General features: G+C 45.5%; 1 protein-coding gene across 1 annotated transcript in view; it reads left to right on the top strand.

Annotated features, from left to right (window-relative positions):
* Nucleotides 1–21024, top strand: part of LOC138638119 (probable cation-transporting ATPase 13A5) — a 611270-nt gene that overhangs the window by 177868 nt on the left and 412378 nt on the right. Inside the window, exons 16-17 of the mRNA XM_069727143.1 lie at nt 4899–5055; nt 6822–6939. Coding sequence (XP_069583244.1) covers nt 4899–5055; nt 6822–6939 — 275 coding nt within the window. The remainder of the gene's footprint in view (nt 1–4898; nt 5056–6821; nt 6940–21024) is intronic.

Below are 21024 nucleotides of genomic sequence, written 5' to 3'. Positions count from 1 at the left end.
GCCCTAACCCTAACCCTAGCCCTAACCCTAGCCCTAACCCTAACCCTAGCCCTAACCCTAGCCCTAACCCTAACCCTAGCCTTAACCCTAACCCTAATTTTAGCCCCAACTGCTCTTCCCCTGCCGGCCGGCAGATGGAGATAGATGGCGGGCGCACTGTGCATGCGCCCGCCATTTTCTTTTCCCCGGCAGCCAGGAGGAGCAGCAGGAGGACCCAGGGACACCGGTGAGTATGATAGGGTCCCCGAATCCCCCTATTTCTCTGTCCTCTGATGTGCGATCACATCAGAGGACAGAGAATTACACTTTGCTTTTTTTTTTTTTTTTTTTTTGCGGTCGCCGGTAAACAGTTAATTACCGGCGATCGCAAAACAGTGGTCGGTAAAACCGACCCCGATCATGTTCTTTGGGGTCTCGGCTACCCCCGGCAGCCGAGACCCCAAAGATTCTCCCGGTGCCGGCCGGCGGGCGCACCTCACATGCGCCCGCCATTTTGAAGATGGCGGCGCCCATCGGGAGCCACGAGGAGCACCGGGGGAGATAGGTAAGTATTGGGGGGCTACCTGGGACCCCATTTCTCTGTCCTCTGATGTGCGATCACATCGGAGGACAGAGAGATTAAAAAGAAATCGCATTTTTTTTTTGCGATCGTCGGTAAACGGTTAATTACCGGCGATCGCAAATGCGGGGTCGGTAAAACCCCCCCGAATCATGTTCTCTGGGGTCTCGGCTACCCCCGGCAGCCGAGACCCCGGAGAAAATCCGACTCTGGGGGGCGCTATTTACTTTTTCCACAGCGCCGTTAATTAACGGCGCTGTGGTTTAAGTACCCTTAGCGGCCGCCGTTAAAAGGCGTATCGGCGGTCGTTAAGGGGTTAATAATGGGAACAACAAAGCATAGCCAGCTGATGGATGAATAGTAAAGGCCACCTGATGGCCCTATAAAAATAGGCTTAGTGACTTTCAGAGTCCCTCCTTCATAAATGAATCAGGATGTGTCTGATGATGTGTCACACACCACATGGCCAGTTAAGGTTGTAAAATGTTAAAATGACCTTTCCCAGTGAATGCATTTGTCTTGGTTGAAAGCAATGCTACAGTTCAAAAGCGCACGAAAAACACTACATGTGAACATAGCCCAAGGTGTGGAAAAGCATTTTTGTTTTTGGTTATTTATTTTGTCTTCCATACAAGTCATTACCCTGGAATGGAAGTTCCTTTACATATTTCCCAGGAAAATCCATTTTGGTTTAGTTTTTGTGTGTTTTATTGTCAGCCTGTAAAAGTGGCGTAAGACTCTGACAACATTGGTCACAGCAGTGATCTGGGAGTCAGAAATGCTTCCAGGGGTCTTCCACATGATGTTCTCATGTCATTTGAGCACTGTTTCCACTGATTTCCGCAATTTCTAGTCCCTCTAAAGACCTCCAGAGGGGGCCGCGGTAAAATTGCTCGTTGCTCGGGTTGAGCACCTGAGCATTCCAATATACTCGACCCGAGCAACGAGCACCTGAGCATTTTAGTGCTCGCCTGTCACTAGTTTGGACTTCAAGTTGGGTCTCATTCATGTATGCTGCCTTAATTTGACAGGGCTGCCAGGGCACCAGCCCTACACCTGCCACTCAACCACCTGTTACTGATCAATGTTTAAGCTAGAATTGCTGGTCCAAGCCTTGTCTCAGGACCTGTTCCATATATCCATGCTGCAAAATTTTACTTTTTGCACTCTGAGTCAATTGATGCCACCTTTCCTGGTGTCTGCCCATAATATGAACTGTTTTGGCATCTTTTTGGCCCATTGAGGTTGTTGTTGCTGTTGTCTATGGGTTGTTGTCTATGGGTTTAGTATTGCCTCCAATTGAATTCAATAGGGTTCAGATATGTTTGGGACGTTCGCCAATTCAAACTGAACTGAATCTTGAAATTTTTAGTCTAGTATTTAAGGCATGCCTCAAATATACTTTTACAGAGATTTCCACAGGACAACTATGGGGCACTGTTTGGCTCAAAGTTAGATTGGAGAATTGTCAGCTTTATGTTCCAAGATCAAATGTGACTGCTATTGATCGTGTTATGTCAAAATGTGAAGGAAAGAAAATTAAAAAATCACAACAGATTAAAAACAATAAAAGTGAAAAAATGTTAATATGGTTTAAAACTCAACATGTGTTTTGGAGTCATCCTAGGCTGCAAATATCTCTTTGCCCATATAACAAGGTACAATACTTTCCTATGCATTTGCCTGTGAATTCATTTTCCTGATAATTTAAAATGATGGCTTATAAATTGTATAAAGCAACTGCTGCAAACAATGTGCTGTCTCCCAGAATTTTCTGCCTAACTAAAATCTAAAATCCTAGAAATAAATTAGGAACACAAGTCTGGTAACTTCTATCTAATATATAAAGCTGAATGTGTGTGTGTGTGTGTGTATGTGTGTATGTCCGGGATTGGCATCTGCACCGTCGCAGCTACAGCCACAAAATTTTGCACATTTAAGTAAAAAGGGCAGCACACTGCAGCGCCAAAACATGCAAACTTGAAAACACGAAATTTGAACTGCATTACTGCACTAGAAATATGAAAAATGAGAGCTTTTAGCGCATAAAAATGGCCATATTTATGTGTACCTCGTAGCCACTTTACGGCATCTCTCTTATACGAGGTCCTACGCTTGACCTACCTCGCTGAGAATAAACGTCTCCATCTGAATGGGTACATGTGAAACCTCTTCTTGGACTCAAATTCTCTCTCTGTGTGGAGGGGTATTGGACCTACTATAATTAAAACACCTGTGGCTAGGAGGCCAAAATTTTGCACAGTCACACGTCTGGACCCCGAGAGCGTCATAGGCTATGTTGTGAGGCAAAATTTTAACCCCGCGCGTTCCAATTCACCAAACAATTTTGCCCCTATCTACATAATGGGGAAAAAGTGAAAGGAAAAGTGTTGGAGGCGTCGCAGCTACAGTCACAAAATTTTGCACAGTCACACGGCTGGACCCCGATAGCGTCATAGCCTATGTTGTGAGGTGAAATTTTAACCCCGCGCTTACCAATTCACCAAACAATTTTGGCCCTATCTACATAATGGGGAAAAGTGAAAGGAAAAGTGTTGGAGGCAAATTGACAGCTGCCAGATGTGAACAAGGGGGACTTAAAGAGTGAGAGCGATGGCGCCAAAGAGTATATACCGGACAGTTGCTAAGGTGGGGCCCCGACATGGGATACTCACCACACACGGGGATATGAACACACACAAAATGCTCCACACACTACCACGTGCATGAACACATATTACCCTCAGCACACATTTCACCACACATACACCAACCTCGCCACATAAAAGTCGAAACACAAAAGTCGGCGCTCATAACTCGCCACGCGCAGAACTCGCCACATGCAAAAACTAGGCTCACGCAAAACTCGCCACAAGTGCAAAACTCACCTCAAGGAAAACTCGCCACACGCAAAACTTGCACACGCGGAAAAATTGCCACATGCACAAAAGTTGCAACACATGCAAAAGTTGCCTGACGCAAAACTTGCACATACTCAAAAGGCACCACACAAAACTCGCCACGCGCAAAACTCGCCATGCGCAAAACTTGCTGCACACAACTTGCTACACTAACCTGTCACATGCAACTCGACACACAAAAAGTTGCTACACGCATGTTGCCACATGCAACTCAACACACACAACTTGACAAACGAAACTCACCCTAAAACACACACAAGTCTGGTATCCTTCAAAAATAAAAATTTGATTAATAAGCAGACAAACTATAAGAGCAACAAATGTACCATATAGGAAATACGGCAGCTGTCAGTCATATGACCTATCTATTATGTGTATGTGTGAGCTAATATATACTGCCAGGGGGAGGGCTTCCTGTTGGCTGGGGATTTATCAGGCTGCCAATTTAGCTTACAGTTAAAAATACTGAGCAAATAACGTGTGAACGAGGTCTAATACAGGAGGAGATGACACACAGGTATATACTATATACAGGGGAGATGACACACAGATATATACTATATACAGGAGAGATGACACACAGGTATATACTATATAGAGGAGATGACATACAGGTACATACATATACAGGAGGAGATGACATACAGGTATATACTATATACAAGAGGAGATGACACACAGGTATATACTATATACAGGAGCAGATGACCTACAGGTATATACTATATACAGGAGGAGATGACATACAGGTATATGCTATATATAGAAGATGACATACAGGTATATACTATATACAGGAGGAGATGACACACAGATATATACTATATACAGGGGAGATGACACACAGGTATATACTATATACAGGAGGAGATGACATACAGGTATATACTATATATAGAAGGAGATGACATACAGGTATATACTATATATAAGAGGAGATGACATACAGGTATATACTATAAACAGGGGAGATGACACACAACAGGTATATACTATATACAGGAGATGACATACAGGTGTATAATATATATAAGGCAGATGACAAACATGTATATACTGAGGTGAAAATGAGAGGTGTGAGGTGAAAATGAAAAGGTGTGAGTACAAAATGAGAGGAGTGAGGGAAAATAGTGGAGTGATCAGAAAATGACAGATGTGAGGTCGAAATGACAAGTGTTAGGGGGGAATGAGAGGAGTGAGGGAGAAAATGAGAGATGTGAGGGAGAAAATGAAAGATGCGATTGGGAAAATGAGAGGCGTGATGGGAAAATAAGAGACGTGAGGTGCTATAACTAACCACAGATATTTACTATGCCCAGGCAACGCCGTGCTCTTCAGCTAGTACATAATATAAGCAAGTTATTTAATACAGCAAATGAAATCTGATTAAATGGTAGTAACACTGATTATTTTGATAGGTTCCAGTCAAGGGATTCTGCATTTTTTACCAATTCCCCTTTACCTCAAGTCTTCAGCGCATGTCTGTCATTACCCAGACAATAGGAGAAATGACCTTCTCAGTTTTCATGAAAGGAGCTCCAGAAATGATAATCCAGTTTTGCATGAAAGAAACAGGTATTTTAGATCCAGTTTATTTAAAAGTTTGTTTGGTATTGAAGACCTATCAAGGAAGAAGATCATATCATTAAAAAGATTTTATGTTTTTAGATTGCCCTGTCTCCCATCATAGTTGCTTTAAAGAGCCAAAAACCCTGTGTTTTACTCGCACCCCTTCCTGTCCAGTGCTGTGTCTCCACCACATCTTCCAGCGTCTGTTATTGCTTGCCATGCTGCTATCATGTCAACAACTCTGCAAGCAATAAAAGAGCTTAGTGGCTCCAAGTTTACTGATTGGAAGCAGCTGTCATTGTGACGGACTCATGACAATGACTGTCACGACCGACAAGGATAAGAACAGCGGACAACACAACTTCTACCTACAATGGGATGTAATGGGGGGAGGAAGGCCCTTACTGTAGGGAACGAGGGATCGGGGTACCTCCTGAGCTCCAACCTGAGCATGTCCCCAAACTCCCCAAACACCATAAGCGGGTCCTTCCCCCCCACCGCTGTCAGGTGCCTAGTCCCTGATTGTCACCTCACTAATCCCTGGCTAGTGCATTGGCCGACAAGGACTCTGGCCTCACCAATGCAAATGATGAACCACACAGGGAGAGTGACAAACACAAGACAGACAGAAAGAGGGGAACTTATACTTAACAACTGTCTCTGCTGCAAAGCACCACACAGAAGAGGGTAGGCACCAGGACCATGAACTCCACGAAAACAGCAGATTCACTGCTGCAACCAAAGAGCTCTTTACTCCAGGCTTGGTCAACATACAGTAGATTACTCTATCACCGACATTCATCTGAGGGGGTCAAGTGACTTTTTAAAGGATGGTGGAAGTGGTCACCATCCACATCAGCTGTCAACAAAGCAGCTGTCAGCCAGGAAACTGACATTTAACCCTTGCTCTCCTGAAAAAAAAAAAACTACATTTAAATTATAGCGGAACAATAGCTGCTACGAATCAAGAAATGAATCGTGACAATGACAAACACAGGGAGCAGCCATGAAGACACAGTCCTGTACCGGGAAGGATGACTAAAGCAGTTTGTTTAAAAAAAAAATACCAGGGGACAGGAGTTATCCAAAACCGGACAACTGCTTTATTAAATTACAGTTTTTGCTAGACAAGGCAGAAACTAAAGGGGTTTTGGCATGAACAAAACCATATTTTAATTAGCAGATGTTAGAGTAAAAATAAACTCCTTAATTAGATGTCTTTTTTAAAAAAAAAATGTTCCTGTGCTGAGATAATCTATCAAATGTGCCCCTGCTGTGTACTGCGCAATGGCTGTGTCTGACCATACAGCAACTTGGTCTGATCATAGCCCATCTCCGGAGAAGGGGGGAAAGCAAAAGTGTATACAGACATCAGCTGAAATCCCATGCTGTAATGTCTGTATACTTTTTTGCTTCCTCCCCTGTCCAGGAGCTGTGGTATATTCCACCTGTTCCTACATGGTCAAGCACAGCCGTTGCATAGTGAATAGCAGGGGCACATTTCTAAGATTATTTTGGTAAAGGAACACTTCAAATTGTGGAGTTTATTTTTATTCCAAGATCTATTGATTAAAATATCCTTTTGTTCGTGCCACAACCCCTTTAAGTGGAGTTTTCCTATTTTTACATCTGTCTCAGGATTTTCAACATATGTGTTTTCAATTTAAAGTTACTTAAATATGATAGTTCTAGAAAATATTGAGAAAAAACACAAAGTAAAGTAAAAGACATGATTGTTTACAATCAGTATTATCATTTCTTTCTACAAACAGTGCCAGACAATTTTTCTTGCATCCTTGACCATTATACTATGCAAGGTTTCCGTGTCATTGGCATTGCATTTAAAGATTTCAAATCAAATGAAGCTATTAATGTGAATACATTGAAAAGGTAAGTGAATTGAAATGTTTTTGTAGAACCAACATTTTATTATGCAGTCTTTATGGTATCTTTTGCATATAAAAAAAAAAAATAATAATAATTAAATGTAGAAAACAGGATATTATTTATATAATGGCTAATATATAGGGATTCACCCGATATTACCATAAACAGTTATTGTTAGTTACTGGCGGTAAAAATAAACATGCTAAATCACAGTTTAATATACGGTATCAAACATTGTTATCAATAGGTTTATTAATAAGCGATAAACACGGGACTCACTCTAGATCAGTAGTTTAACTAATGTTTTAGAGGTGAATCTTTAGAAATTCAAACTTACCAGCGCTGTCAAATTTAAGCACGTTTTGTAATTTAAGGACATGACTGTAATGGAGCTGTAATACAGATTACATTGATTCAATTTGTGAAGAAATCCGATTTGTTGTTTTTCTGCTAATTAGGTCTTCTTCCCCCTGTCTGTTACTCCCTGACCCCTCTGCTGTTTTTGATCTTTGAATGATGGGTTACTGCTGAGATTTCAAACCGAAGAGGCAGGTCATTCAAAGACCGGAGTTAGGCTGAGGGCCAGGGTTCACAGACGAGAAGAGAAACCCAAGAGAAAATTGACCATACAATTTGTTGTGTAGTTTCTCCTGAATAAAATGATGCTCAATATGTCGTGGAAAACTACTGCTTGGATGCAAGCCAAAGCTCAGAAGTGAAGGAGCACCCTTCAATTTTTGGAGTGCAAAATTGGTTTTGAGTGCTGTGAGGATCTGACGTTGTGGGTTGTAATAATCACCTAGACAATTTAAAGATGTAACTATTTTTATGTCTTACGTCCACGATCTTACAGCAACTCCGAGTAAATAGCCTTAATGCAATGCCTCACGGTTCACAAGATTCCAACCTTTGGCCGCTAGTTTCTCTTCCCCTATGTCAGGTGATACCCACTGTCTCCCAACTTCTGGTTGGCGCACAACATTTGTATCTCCTGCCGGTATAGTCTGCAGTCACAGCCCATGCTCCTCAAGATGATGGATACCATGACCCTACGCATATATCCAGCTCCAGCCAGCAACAACATACAGTACAATCCCAACCTGGGTGGGATTTTTCATGGGTTCAGTGATGGGCAGTGGAGCTGATCTGTATTCCACTAACTGAATCCATGGTTCCTTGAGCTCATACTTTAGAGTCTCTCTGGAGATGGAGACAGGACCCTTTTAAATCCGCAGCTCTCATTTAGGACATTTTCCCACAGGATTGGGGTAAGGTAGGGGGAGGTAATCGTTCATTGTTCTATTGTTCAATTAACCCACATATTTGTCCTCTAAGTTGTGTAGATTTATCAACTGCACGGGCTGATACTATATGTAGTCAGGTATGCCACAATTAGCAAACATTGATTGTTCAATTAATCTGCATATTTGTCCTCCAAGGTTTATAGAGTAGAAAATGCAGGAGGCTAATACAATACATAATCATATAACACCAAACAACAGGCTTTGATACCACCATGTATGTTTTTTTTGTTAAATTATCTTTTATTAGTAATACAACTTGTTTAAAAAAATAAAATAAAAAGGAAGAGCAAAATACCACAGGTACAGTAAGAATAAGGGTGGGTAACCCGGGGAATACAGCAAATCAATACATAATATTATTACACAGGCAAATGGTCACAAACCATAATTTGAAAATCATGCTATATAGTCCACTTTATCATATAAAATCAGTGGTTCCAACAAACAAATCTAGAGTCCTCAAAATGATTAGTCCTCAGTGAGAAAAGTACAAGCACAATGGAGACACCGCCATATTGATATGATGGTCAAGTGACTAGCTACTTTCCGCAGCACAATGCAAAACACATCTGTGAGTATCCAGTGATAACATAGTAATACTGTAGATTATTGGACGGCGCATGCAATATACACATAATACCAATGTAATACCACTTTCAAAAATACCTGCATGTTACATAGTAAAGGACAGTTACGTGAAACACCAGGGACCCACCACACCCACTCGCTTTTCGCTTTAGCCACCCCTGGATGAAATATTTCAAAGCTGAACACGGGTCGGGTGTGATGGGTCCCCGGGTGTTTTAGTTAGCAAGGCCCAGATCTACGTCCTTCTAAAGAACCTAATAATAGAGTTGAGCGACCTTGACCTTTTTAGAGTCGAGCCGGGTTTCGCGAAACCCGACTATCTCAAAAGTCGGGTCGAGTGAAATCGGCCGATTATGACGTAAAGTCGGGATCGACCGAAACACGAAACCCAATGCAAGTCAATGGGGCAGCATAGTCGGCAGTGAGTGGGGGCCAGGAAAACACCTAGAGTGCCCATTTTAATGTCAAAACCATCCATTCTTCTTAATGAAGCTTGTCAAGCGTAATTTACCTTATAATAATTGGAAGGCATTTGAAATTGGGGGTCATTTGGCTAAAGTTGTGTGGGGTAGGGCTGGTTCAAGTAATTAGTGGGCCCAGGAAATCTGGACCACGTCACGGCAGTGGAGCAGGGAGAGGTAAGTATTTCAACTTTGCAAGTGCTGTGATCCTGAGCAAGCAGGGGGGGCCCACTTGTTGGCATTGGCACTGGCACAGGGCCCCTCAAAGTACAGCGGTGTGTTTGCACGGCGGGGGCGCCTCCCACCGGCAGCAACACTTTTGCGTACTATGAGAGGCCCTGTGCCAGTGACGTCGCCAACTAGTATTCCTCCCCCCACCTGATGAAGGAACCTGCACTTTCATCTGCACCTTCCTCTTTGTCCCCGTGTAAGGTGGTATGGTATGCGGGAAGAGCAACCTGACTTTCAGCAGGGTCACAATGTTGTTGTGTAGCATGCACGGGGAATGTTGCGTTATGGGTCAATGTACCAGCAGACTCATCTATCACTGGCTGGGCAATGGGCACGATGAAGTGGAAACACAGATATAGGCCCAAAGAATAAAGTGGGCTAAATGCAGTTCAAAATTGGTAACACAGGAATAACCAGGGGGCATTGCAGTGGAGGACAACAGGAATGAGAGGCTGACACAGAGAGTAGGGCCAAATCAGTAAGTAGTCGAAATGCAGTTCAAAATTGGCAACCGTAGTAAACAGGCGGCACAGCTTTGTTCAGTGGAGGAGAACAGCAAGGAGTGGCAGACACCGATAGTAGGCCCCAACCCAACTAGTAGGCCAAATGCAGTCTAACATTAACAACTACTTAACGAGAGCCTGAAAATGGAATTTCAGGACAGGAAACCAGGAGAACAGCAAGGAGTGGCAGACACCGATAGTAGGCCCCAAACCAACTAGTACGCCAAATGCAGTTGTTCCATTTAACCACAATTTAATGAGAGCCTGAAGATAGAAGCTCAGGAAAGGCAACCTGGGGAACACCTTGGAGTGTAACACACCATCTCTCTCCACCCCATACCCATTTTGTAGGCTAAATGCAGTGTACTTTTCTACAACTACTAAACGAGAGTCGGAAGACCGAAGCAATGGCAAGGAAACCTGGGGAACACCTTGGAGTGTAACACACCATCTCTCTCCACCCCATACCCAATTTGTAGGCCTAATGCAGTGTAGTTTCCAAGAACTACTAAACGAGAGCTGGAAGATCGAAGCTCAGGAAAGGCAACCTGGGGAACACCTTGGAGTGTAACACACCCTCTCTCTACACCCCATACCCAATTTGAAGGCCTAATGCAGTGTAGTTTCCAAGAACTACTAAACGAGAGCCGGAAGATCGAAGCTCAGGAAAGGCAACCTGGGGAACACCTTGGAGTGTAACACACCCTCTCGCTACACCCCATACCCAATTTGAAGGCCTAATGCAGCGTAGTTTCCAACAACTACTAAACGAGAGCCAGAAGATCGAAGCTCAGGAAAGGCAACCTGGGGAACACCTTGGAGTGTAACAAACCCTCTCTCTACACCCCATACCCAATTTGTAGGCCTAATGCAGCGTAGTTTCCGACAACTACTAAACGAGAGCATGAAGATCGAAGCTCAGGAAAGGCAACCTGGGGAACACCTTGGAGTGTAACACACCCTCTCTCTACACCCCATACCCAATTTGAAGGCCTAATGCAGTGTAGTTTCCAAGAACTACTAAACGAGAGCCGGAAGATCGAAGCTCAGGAAAGGCAACCTGGGGAACACCTTGGAGTGGAACACACCATCTCTCTACACCCCATACCCAATTTGAAGGCCTAATGCAGCGTAGTTTCCAACAACTACTAAACGAGAGCCGGAAGATCGAAGCTCAGGAAAGGCAACCTGGGGAACACCTTGGAGTGTAACACACCCTCTCTCTACACCCCATACCCAATTTGAAGGCCTAATGCAGCGTAGTTTCCAACAACTACTAAACGAGAGCCGGAAGATCGAAGCTCAGGAAAGGCAACCTGGGGAACACCTTGGAGTGTAACACACCCTCTCTCTCCACCCCATACCCATTTTGTAGGCCTAATGCAGTGTACTTTTCTACAACTACTAAACGAGAGTCGGAAGACCGAAGCAATGGCAAGGAAACCTGGGGAACACCTTGGAGTGTAACACACCATCTCTCTCCACCCCATACCCAATTTGTAGGCCTAATGCAGTGTAGTTTCCAAGAACTACTAAACGAGAGCCGGAAGATCGAAGCTCAGGAAAGGCAACCTGGGGAACACCTTGGAGTGTAACACACCCTCTCTCTACACCCCATACCCAATTTGAAGGCCTAATGCAGTGTAGTTTCCAAGAACTACTAAACGAGAGCCGGAAGATCGAAGCTCAGGAAAGGCAACCTGGGGAACACCTTGGAGTGTAACACACCCTCTCGCTACACCCCATACCCAATTTGAAGGCCTAATGCAGCGTAGTTTCCAACAACTACTAAACGAGAGCCGGAAGATCGAAGCTCAGGAAAGGCAACCTGGGGAACACCTTGGAGTGTAACAAACCCTCTCTCTACACCCCATACCCAATTTGTAAGCCTAATGCAGCGTAGTTTCCGACAACTACTAAACGAGAGCATGAAGATCGAAGCTCAGGAAAGGCAACCTGGGGAACACCTTGGAGTGTAACACACCCTCTCTCTACACCCCATACCCAATTTGAAGGCCTAATGCAGTGTAGTTTCCAAGAACTACTAAACGAGAGCCGGAAGATCGAAGCTCAGGAAAGGCAACCTGGGGAACACCTTGGAGTGGAACACACCATCTCTCTACACCCCATACCCAATTTGAAGGCCTAATGCAGCGTAGTTTCCAACAACTACTAAAAGAGAGCCGGAAGATCGAAGCTCAGGAAAGGCAACCTGGGGAACACTTTGGAGTGTAACACACCCTCTCTCTACACCCCATACCCAATTTGAAGGCCTAATGCAGCGTAGTTTCCAACAACTACTAAACGAGAGCCGGAAGATCGAAGCTCAGGAAAGGCAACCTGGGGAACACCTTGGAGTGTAACACACCCTCTCTTTCCACCCCATACCCATTTTGTAGGCCTAATGCAGTGTACTTTTCTACAACTACTAAACGAGAGTCGGAAGACCGAAGCAATGGCAAGGAAACCTGGGGAACACCTTGGAGTGTAACACACCATCTCTCTCCAACCCATACCCAATTTGTAGGCCTAATGCAGTGTAGTTTCCAAGAACTACTAAACGAGAGCCGGAAGATCGAAGCTCAGGAAAGGCAACCTGGGGAACACCTTGGAGTGTAACACACCCTCTCTCTACACCCCATACCCAATTTGAAGGCCTAATGCAGTGTAGTTTCCAAGAACTACTAAACGAGAGCCGGAAGATCGAAGCTCAGGAAAGGCAACCTGGGGAACACCTTGGAGTGTAACACACCCTCTCGCTACACCCCGTACCCAATTTGAAGGCCTAATGCAGCGTAGTTTCCAACAACTACTAAACGAGAGCCGGAAGATCGAAGCTCAGGAAAGGCAACCTGGGGAACACCTTGGAGTGTAACAAACCCTCTCTCTACACCCCATACCCAATTTGTAGGCCTAATGCAGCGTAGTTTCCGACAACTACTAAACGAGAGCATGAAGATCGAAGCTCAGGAAAGGCAACCTGGGGAACACCTTGGAGTGTAACACACCCTCTCTCTACACCCCATACCCAATTTGAAGGCCTAATGCAGTGTAGTTTCCAAGAACTACTAAACGAGAGCCGGAAGATCGAAGCTCAGGAAAGGCAACCTGGGGAACACCTTGGAGTGGAACACACCATCTCTCTACACCCCATACCCAATTTGAAGGCCTAATGCAGCGTAGTTTCCAACAACTACTAAACGAGAGCCGGAAGATCGAAGCTCAGGAAAGGCAACCTGGGGAACACCTTGGAGTGTAACACAACGTCTCTCTACACCACGGAAGGGCTGATTCTTAGGAAGGAAGGCTGTTGGAAATAAGCATTGCGCGTCCGAGGGTGATTATATTCTTATTAGGTATATACTCACCCTCGGACGCGCCTTGCTTCTTTATTTGGAATGAATGTTTATTTGCAATGTGGTGTTGACTTTCTCTATTATTTTGGTAATTAATGATTTTATTATTTTCATTGTTTTGCATCTTCTCGGCAATAATATAAAGAAGACGCGACAGGACAACACTCGGTGGATGCCATATGTGTGTTTTCAATTTAAAAAACCTTTCAGTTAACTACTTGCAGGAGAAAGTAATTGTAGCTGGTGGCCATTTTTAGTACTGTACCAGATTTTAGTTGTGTGTTTGTTTTTAATGTTAAAATGTCTGCATTTGATATCTCACCAGTATTTTCTTTTTTATAAGCAAAATACTTTTTTTTTTATTTTATGATGTTGGTTCAAGGGGTACACGGGCAGCAGTAGACAGGTCAGTGGAGGCCTAGTGGAAGGAGGGACCGCAGACAGGCTTCGAAGCCCTAACATAATAAATTGGGCTGCCTGTAGGCAATTTAAAATTGGTTCCAGGGGAACACGGGCAGCAGTAGACAGGTCAGTGGAGGCCTAGAGGAAGGAGGGACCTCAGATGCGCCAATGTTTCCCCCATACCAAATTTGTAGGCCTAATGCAGTGTAGTTTCCAACAACTACTAAACGAGAGCCAGAAGATCGAAGCTCAGGAAAGGCAACCTGGGGAACACCTTGGAGTGTAACACACCCTCTCTCTACACCCCATACCCAATTTGAAGGCCTAATGCAGTGTAGTTTCCAAGAACTACTAAACGAGAGCCGGAAGATCGAAGCTCAGGAAAGGCAACCTGGGGAACACCTTGGAGTGTAACACACCCTCTCTCTACACGCCATACCCAATTTGAAGGCCTAATGCAGCGTATTTTCCAACAACTACTAAACGAGAGCCGGAAGATCGAAGCTCAGGAAAGGCAACCTGGGGAACACCTTGGAGTGTAACACAACGTCTCTCTACACCACGGAAGGGCTGATTCTTAGGAAGGAAGGCTGTTGGAAATAAGCATTGCGCGTCCGAGGGTGATTATATTCTTATTAGGTATATACTCACCCTCGGACGCGCCCTGCTTCTTTATTTGGAATGAATGTTTATTTGCAATGTGGTGTTGACTTTCTCTATTATTTTGGTAATTAATGATTTTATTATTTTCATTGTTTTGCATCTTCTCGGCAATAATATAAAGAAGACGCGACAGGACAACACTCGGTGGATGCCATATGTGTGTTTTCAATTTAAAAAACCTTTCAGTTAACTACTTGCAGGAGAAAGTAATTGTAGCTGGTGGCCATTTTTAGTACTGTACCAGATTTTAGTTGTGTGTTTGTTTTTAATGTTAAAATGTCTGCATTTGATATCTCACCAGTATTTTCTTTTTTATAAGCAAAATACTTTTTTTTTTATTTTATGATGTTTGTTCAAGGGGTACACGGGCAGCAGTAGACAGGTCAGTGGAGGCCCAGTGGAAGGAGGGACCGCAGACAGGCTTCGAAGCCCTAACATAATAAATTGGGCTGCCTGTAGGCAATTTAAAATTGGTTCCAGGGGAACACGGGCAGCAGTAGACAGGTCAGTGGAGGCCTAGAGGAAGGAGGGACCGCAGATGCGCCAATGTTTCCCCCATACCAAATTTGTAGGCCTAATGCAGTGTAGTTTCCAACAACTACTAAACGAGAGCCGGAATATCGAAGCTCAGGAAAGGCAACCTGGGGAACACCTTGGAGTGTAACACACCCTCTCTCTACACCCCATACCCAATTTGAAGGCCTAATGCAGTGTAGTTTCCAAGAACTACTAAACGAGAGCCGGAAGATCGAAGCTCAGGAAAGGCAACCTGGGGAACACCTTGGAGTGTAACACACCCTCTCTCTACACCCCATACCCAATTTGAAGGCCTAATGCAGCGTAGTTTCCAACAACTACTAAACGAGAGCCGGAAGATCGAAGCTCAGGAAAGGCAACCTGGGGAACACCTTGGAGTGTAACAAACCCTCTCTCTACACCCCATACCCAATTTGTAGGCCTAATGCAGCGTAGTTTCCGACAACTACTAAACGAGAGCATGAAGATCGAAGCTCAGGAAAGGCAACCTGGGGAACACCTTGGAGTGTAACACACCCTCTCTCTACACCCCATACCCAATTTGAAGGCCTAATGCAGTGTAGTTTCCAAGAACTACTAAACGAGAGCCGGAAGATCGAAGCTCAGGAAAGGCAACCTGGGGAACACCTTGGAGTGGAACACACCATCTCTCTACACCCCATACCCAATTTGAAGGCCTAATGCAGCGTAGTTTCCAACAACTACTAAACGAGAGCCGGAAGATCGAAGCTCAGGAAAGGCAACCTGGGGAACACCTTGGAGTGTAACACAACGTCTCTCTACACCACGGAAGGGCTGATTCTTAGGAAGGAAGGCTGTTGGAAATAAGCATTGCGCGTCCGAGGGTGATTATATTCTTATTAGGTATATACTCACCCTCGGACGCGCCCTGCTTCTTTATTTGGAATGAATGTTTATTTGCAATGTGGTGTTGACTTTCTCTATTATTTTGGTAATTAATGATTTTATTATTTTCATTGTTTTGCATCTTCTCGGCAATAATATAAAGAAGACGCGACAGGACAACACTCGGTGGATGCCATATGTGTGTTTTCAATTTAAAAAACCTTTCAGTTAACTACTTGCAGGAGAAAGTAATTGTAGCTGGTGGCCATTTTTAGTACTGTACCAGATTTTAGTTGTGTGTTTGTTTTTAATGTTAAAATGTCTGCATTTGATATCTCTCCAGTATTTTCTTTTTTGTAAGCAAAATACTTATTTTTATATTTTCTGATGTTGGTTCCAGGGGTACACGGGCAGCAGTGCCCTGGTCAGTGTAGTAGTAGTTGAAAGAATGGACCGCAGACAGGCATCGAAGGCCTAAAATAAAAAAATTGGGCTGGCTGTAGGCAATTTTAAATTGGTTCCAGGGGTACACGGGCAGCAGTGGTGTGGTCAGTGGAGGCCTAGTGGAAGGAGTGACCGCAGACAGGCATCGAAGGCCTAAAATAATAACACATGGCTGTAGGCAATTTTAAATTGGTTCCAGGGGTACACGGGCAGCAGTGGTGTGGTCAGTGGAGGCCTAGTGGAAGGAGTGACCGCAGACAGGCATCGAAGGCCTAAAATAATAACACATGGCTGTAGGCAATTTTAAATTGGTTCCAGGGGTACACGGGCAGCAGTGGTGTGGTCAGTGGAGGCCTAGTGGAAGGAGTGACCGCAGACAGGCATCGAAGGCCTAAAATAATAACACATGGCTGTAGGCAATTTTAAATTGGTTCCAGGGGTACACGGGCAGCAGTGGTGTGGTCAGTGGAGGCCTAGTGGAAGGAGTGACCACAGACAGGCATCGAAGGCCTAACATAACAAAAATGTCAATACAATGGTATTGTCAGTGGCAGGCATTGAAGGATGTCAGCGCATAGACTAAACATTGGTGGAGCTGTGAGATAATTTTGCAAGTGGTAGAGCACTGTTTGAGCTGGGGTGGGGGGAAACTGTCTTGTGGCCGGCGGTACAGGCCCAGGGACCCTCATATTACAACGGTGTGTCTGACGTTGGGTGCGCACCACCACCGCCAGAGACACTTTATTGTACTAGGAGGGACCCAGTGGCAGTGCCGTCGACCAAAAGCGGGCTCACCCACCTCTTCAGACAAACTGCACTCTCACGGGTGCTGTCGCCAAGTGTCGATACCACGGCCCCGTGTGGGGAGTTTGGCCATTTAGTGAGGTGTAAACATGTCGTATGCTGGACAATCAGGTGCTGAAAATTACGAGATTGGAAAAGGCATTCAGAATAGTCCACAGGCAAGACCTTTTCATAGGAAAGCTAGGTGTCAGCCGGGCAAGGTGGGGCAAAAGATTTCGAAATCCAGTTGTGGTTCATTTTAATGAAGGTTAGATCATCTACATTTTGGGTAGCCAGACGAGTCCTTTTTTCTGTTAGTATTGAACCTGCAGCACTGAATACTCTTTCTGATAGGACACTAGCTGCCGGGCAAGCAAGCTCCTGCAATGCATATTCTGCCAATTCTGGCCAGGTGTCTAATTTTGATGCCCAGTAATCAAATGGGAATGACGGTTGAGGGAGAACATCGATAAGGGATGAAAAATAGTTTGTAACCATACTGGACAAATGTTGTCTCCTGTCACTTTGAATTGATGCTGCAGTACCTGTCCTGTCTGCGGTCATAGCAGAATCACTCCACAACCTGGTCAGAAAACCCCTCTGGCCAACGCCACTTCTGATTTCTGCCCCTCTAACTCCTCTGGTCTGCTGGCCCCTGCAGCTCGTGTGAGAACGATCACGGGCGCTGTGTGCAGGGAATGCCAGAAGCACACGGTCAACAAGAGTTGATTGTTTGGTTGCTAATATTAGTTCCAAGTTCTCATGTGGCATTATATTTTGCAATTTGCCTTTATAGCGAGGATCAAGGAGGCAGGCCAACCAGTAATCGTCATCATTCATCATTTTAGTTATGCGTGTGTCCCTTTTGAGGATACGTAAGGCATAATCCGCCATGTGGGCCAAAGTTCCAGTTCTCAAATCTGCGGTTGTGATTGGTTGAGGGGCAGTTTCAGGCAAATCCACGTCACTTGTGTCCCTCAAAAAACCAGAACCCGGCCTTGCCGCGCCACCAATTTCCAGTGGCCCCGGAAAAGCTTCCTCATTAAAAATATAATCATCCCCATCATCCTCCTCGTCCTCCTCCTCCTCTTCGCCCGCTACCTCGTCCTGTACACTGCCCTGGCCAGACAATGGCTGACTGTCATCAAGGCTTTCCTCTTCCTCAGCTGCAGACGCCTGATCCTTTATGTGCGTCAAACTTTGCATCAGCAGACGCATTAGGGGGATGCTCATGCTTATTATGGCGTTGTCTGCACTAACCAGCCGTGTGCATTCCTCAAAACACTGAAGGACTTGACACGTCTTGAATCTTCGACCACTGCACACCTGACAACTCCATGTCTGCCATCCTACTGCCTGCCCGTGTATGTGTATCCTCCCACAAAAACATAACAGCCCGCCTCTGTTCACACAGTCTCTGAAGCATGTGCAGTGTTGAGTTCCACCTTGTTGCAACGTCTATGATTAGGCGATGCTGGGGAAGGTTCAAAGAACGCTGATAGGTCTGCATACGGCTGGAGTGTACGGGCGAACGGCGGATATGTGAGCAAAGTCCATGCACTTTGAGGAGCAGGTCGGATAACCCCGGATAACTTTTCAGGAAGCATGGCACCACCAGGTTTAAGGTGTGAGCCAGGCAAGGAATGTGTTTCAGTTGGGAAAGGGAGATGGCAGCCATGAAATTCCTTCCGTTATCACTCACTACCTTGCCTGCCTCAAGATCTACAGTGCCCAGCCACGACTGCGTTTCTTTCTGCAAGAACTCGGACAGAACTTCCGCGGTGTGTCTGTTGTCGCCCAAACACTTCATAGCCAATACAGCCTGCTGACGTTTGCCAGTAGCTGCCCCATAATGGGAGACCTGGTGTGCAACAGTGGCAGCTGCGGATGGAGTGGTTGTGCGACTGCGGTCTGTGGACGAGCTCTCGCTTCTGCAGGAGGACGAAGAGGAGGAGGAGGGGGTGCGAACGGCTACAGCCAATTGTTTCCTAGACCGTGGGCTAGGCAGAACTGTCCCAAACTTGCTGTCCCCTGTGGACCCTGCATCCACCACATTTAACCAGTGTGCCGTGATGGACACGTAACGTCCCTGGCCATGCCTACTGGTCCATGCATCTGTTGTCAGGTGCACCTTTGTGCTCACAGATTGCCTGAGTGCATGGACGATGCGCTCTTTAACATGCTGGTGGAGGGCTGGGATGGCTTTTCTGGAAAAAAAGTGTCGACTGGGTAGCTCGTAGCGTGGTACAGCGTAGTCCATCAGGGCTTTGAAAGCTTCGCTTTCAACTAACCGGTAGGGCATCATCTCTAACGAGATTAGTCTAGCTATGTGTGCGTTCAAACCCTGTGTACGCGGATGCGAGGCTAAGTACTTCCTTTTTCTAACCATAGTCTCATGTAGGGTGAGCTGGACTGGAGAGCTGGAGATCGTGGAACTAGCGGGGGTGCCGGTGGACATGGCAGACTGAGAGACGGTGGGAGATGGTATTGTTGCCACCGGTGCCCTAGATGCAGTGTTTCCTACTACGAAACTGGTGATTCCCTGACCCTGACGGCTTTGGCCTGGCAAAGAAACCTGCACAGATACTGCAGGTGGTGCGGAAAATGGTGGCCCTACACTGCCGGAAGGGATGTTGCGTTGCTGACTAGCTTCATTGGCCGAGGGTGCTACAACCTTAAGGGACGTTTGGTAGTTAGTCCAGGCTTGCAAATGCACGGTGGTTAAATGTCTATGCATGCAACTTGTATTGAGACTTTTCAGATTCTGTCCTCTGCTTAAGGTAGTTGAACATTTTTGACAGATGACTTTGCGCTGATCAATTGGATGTTGTTTAAAAAAATGCCAGACTGCACTCTTTCTAGCATCGGATACCTTTTCAGGCGTTGCAGACTGAGCTTTAACCGGATGGCCACGCTGTCCTCCAACAGGTTTTAGCTTTGCCACGCGTTTTGGGCAAGATACGGGCCCGGCAGATGGAACCTGTTGCGACGTTGATGCCTGCTGTGGCCCCTCCTCCTCCGCTTCAGAACTGCTGCCGCCTGCACCCTGTTCCCCCAATGGCTGCCAATCGGGGTCAAGAACTGGGTCATCTATTACCTCTTCTTGTAGCTCGTGTGCAACTTCGCCTGTGTCACCGTGGCGGTCGGTGGTATAGCGTTCGTGATGGGGCAACATAGTCTCATCAGGGTCTGATTCTTGATCAGCACCCTGCGATGGCAATGTTGTGGTCTGAGTCAAAGGACCAGGATAGTAGTCTGGCTGTGGCTGTGCATCAGTGCACTCCATGTCAGATTCAACTTGTAATGGGCATGGACTGTTAACTGCTTCACTTTCTAAGCCAGGGACAGTATGTGTAAAGAGCTCCATGGAGTAACCCGTTGTGTCGCCTGCTGCATTCTTCTCTGTTGTTGTTTTTGCTGAAGAGGACAAGGAAGCGACTTGTCCCTGACCGTGAACATCCACTAACGACGCGCTGCTTTGACATTTACCAGTTTCACGAGAGGAGGCAAAAGAGCTAGAGGCTGAGTCAGCAAGATAAGCCAAAACTTGCTCTTGCTGCTCCGGCTTTAAAAGCGGTTTTCCTACTCCCAGAAAAGGGAGCGTTCGAGGCCTTGTGTAGCCAGACGACGAACCTGGCTCCACAGCTCCAGACTTAGGTGCAATATTTTTTTTCCCACGACCAGCTGATGCTCCACCACTACCACTACCCTCATTACCAGCTGACAATGAACGCCCCCGGCCACGACCTCTTCCACCAGACTTCCTCATTGTTTTAAAAACGTTAACAAACGAACGGTATTTGTTGCTGTCACACAACTTACACGGTGAGCTATAACTTCAGTATGATTTAGCTACCCCTTTACAGGTGGGTGAGACCACAACGAAAATCAGCCACAATGTTACACACTCTGTTGTTGTTGGCAACAAATGAGATGGCACACACGCAGGACTGTCACTGAAGCGCAAATG

The sequence above is a fragment of the Ranitomeya imitator genome, chromosome 5 (assembly GCF_032444005.1).
Source record: "Ranitomeya imitator isolate aRanImi1 chromosome 5, aRanImi1.pri, whole genome shotgun sequence".
Lineage (NCBI taxonomy): Eukaryota > Metazoa > Chordata > Amphibia > Anura > Dendrobatidae > Ranitomeya > Ranitomeya imitator.
Note: the sequence above shows the minus strand (reverse complement) of the source record. Positions and strands in the feature narration are given on the sequence as shown.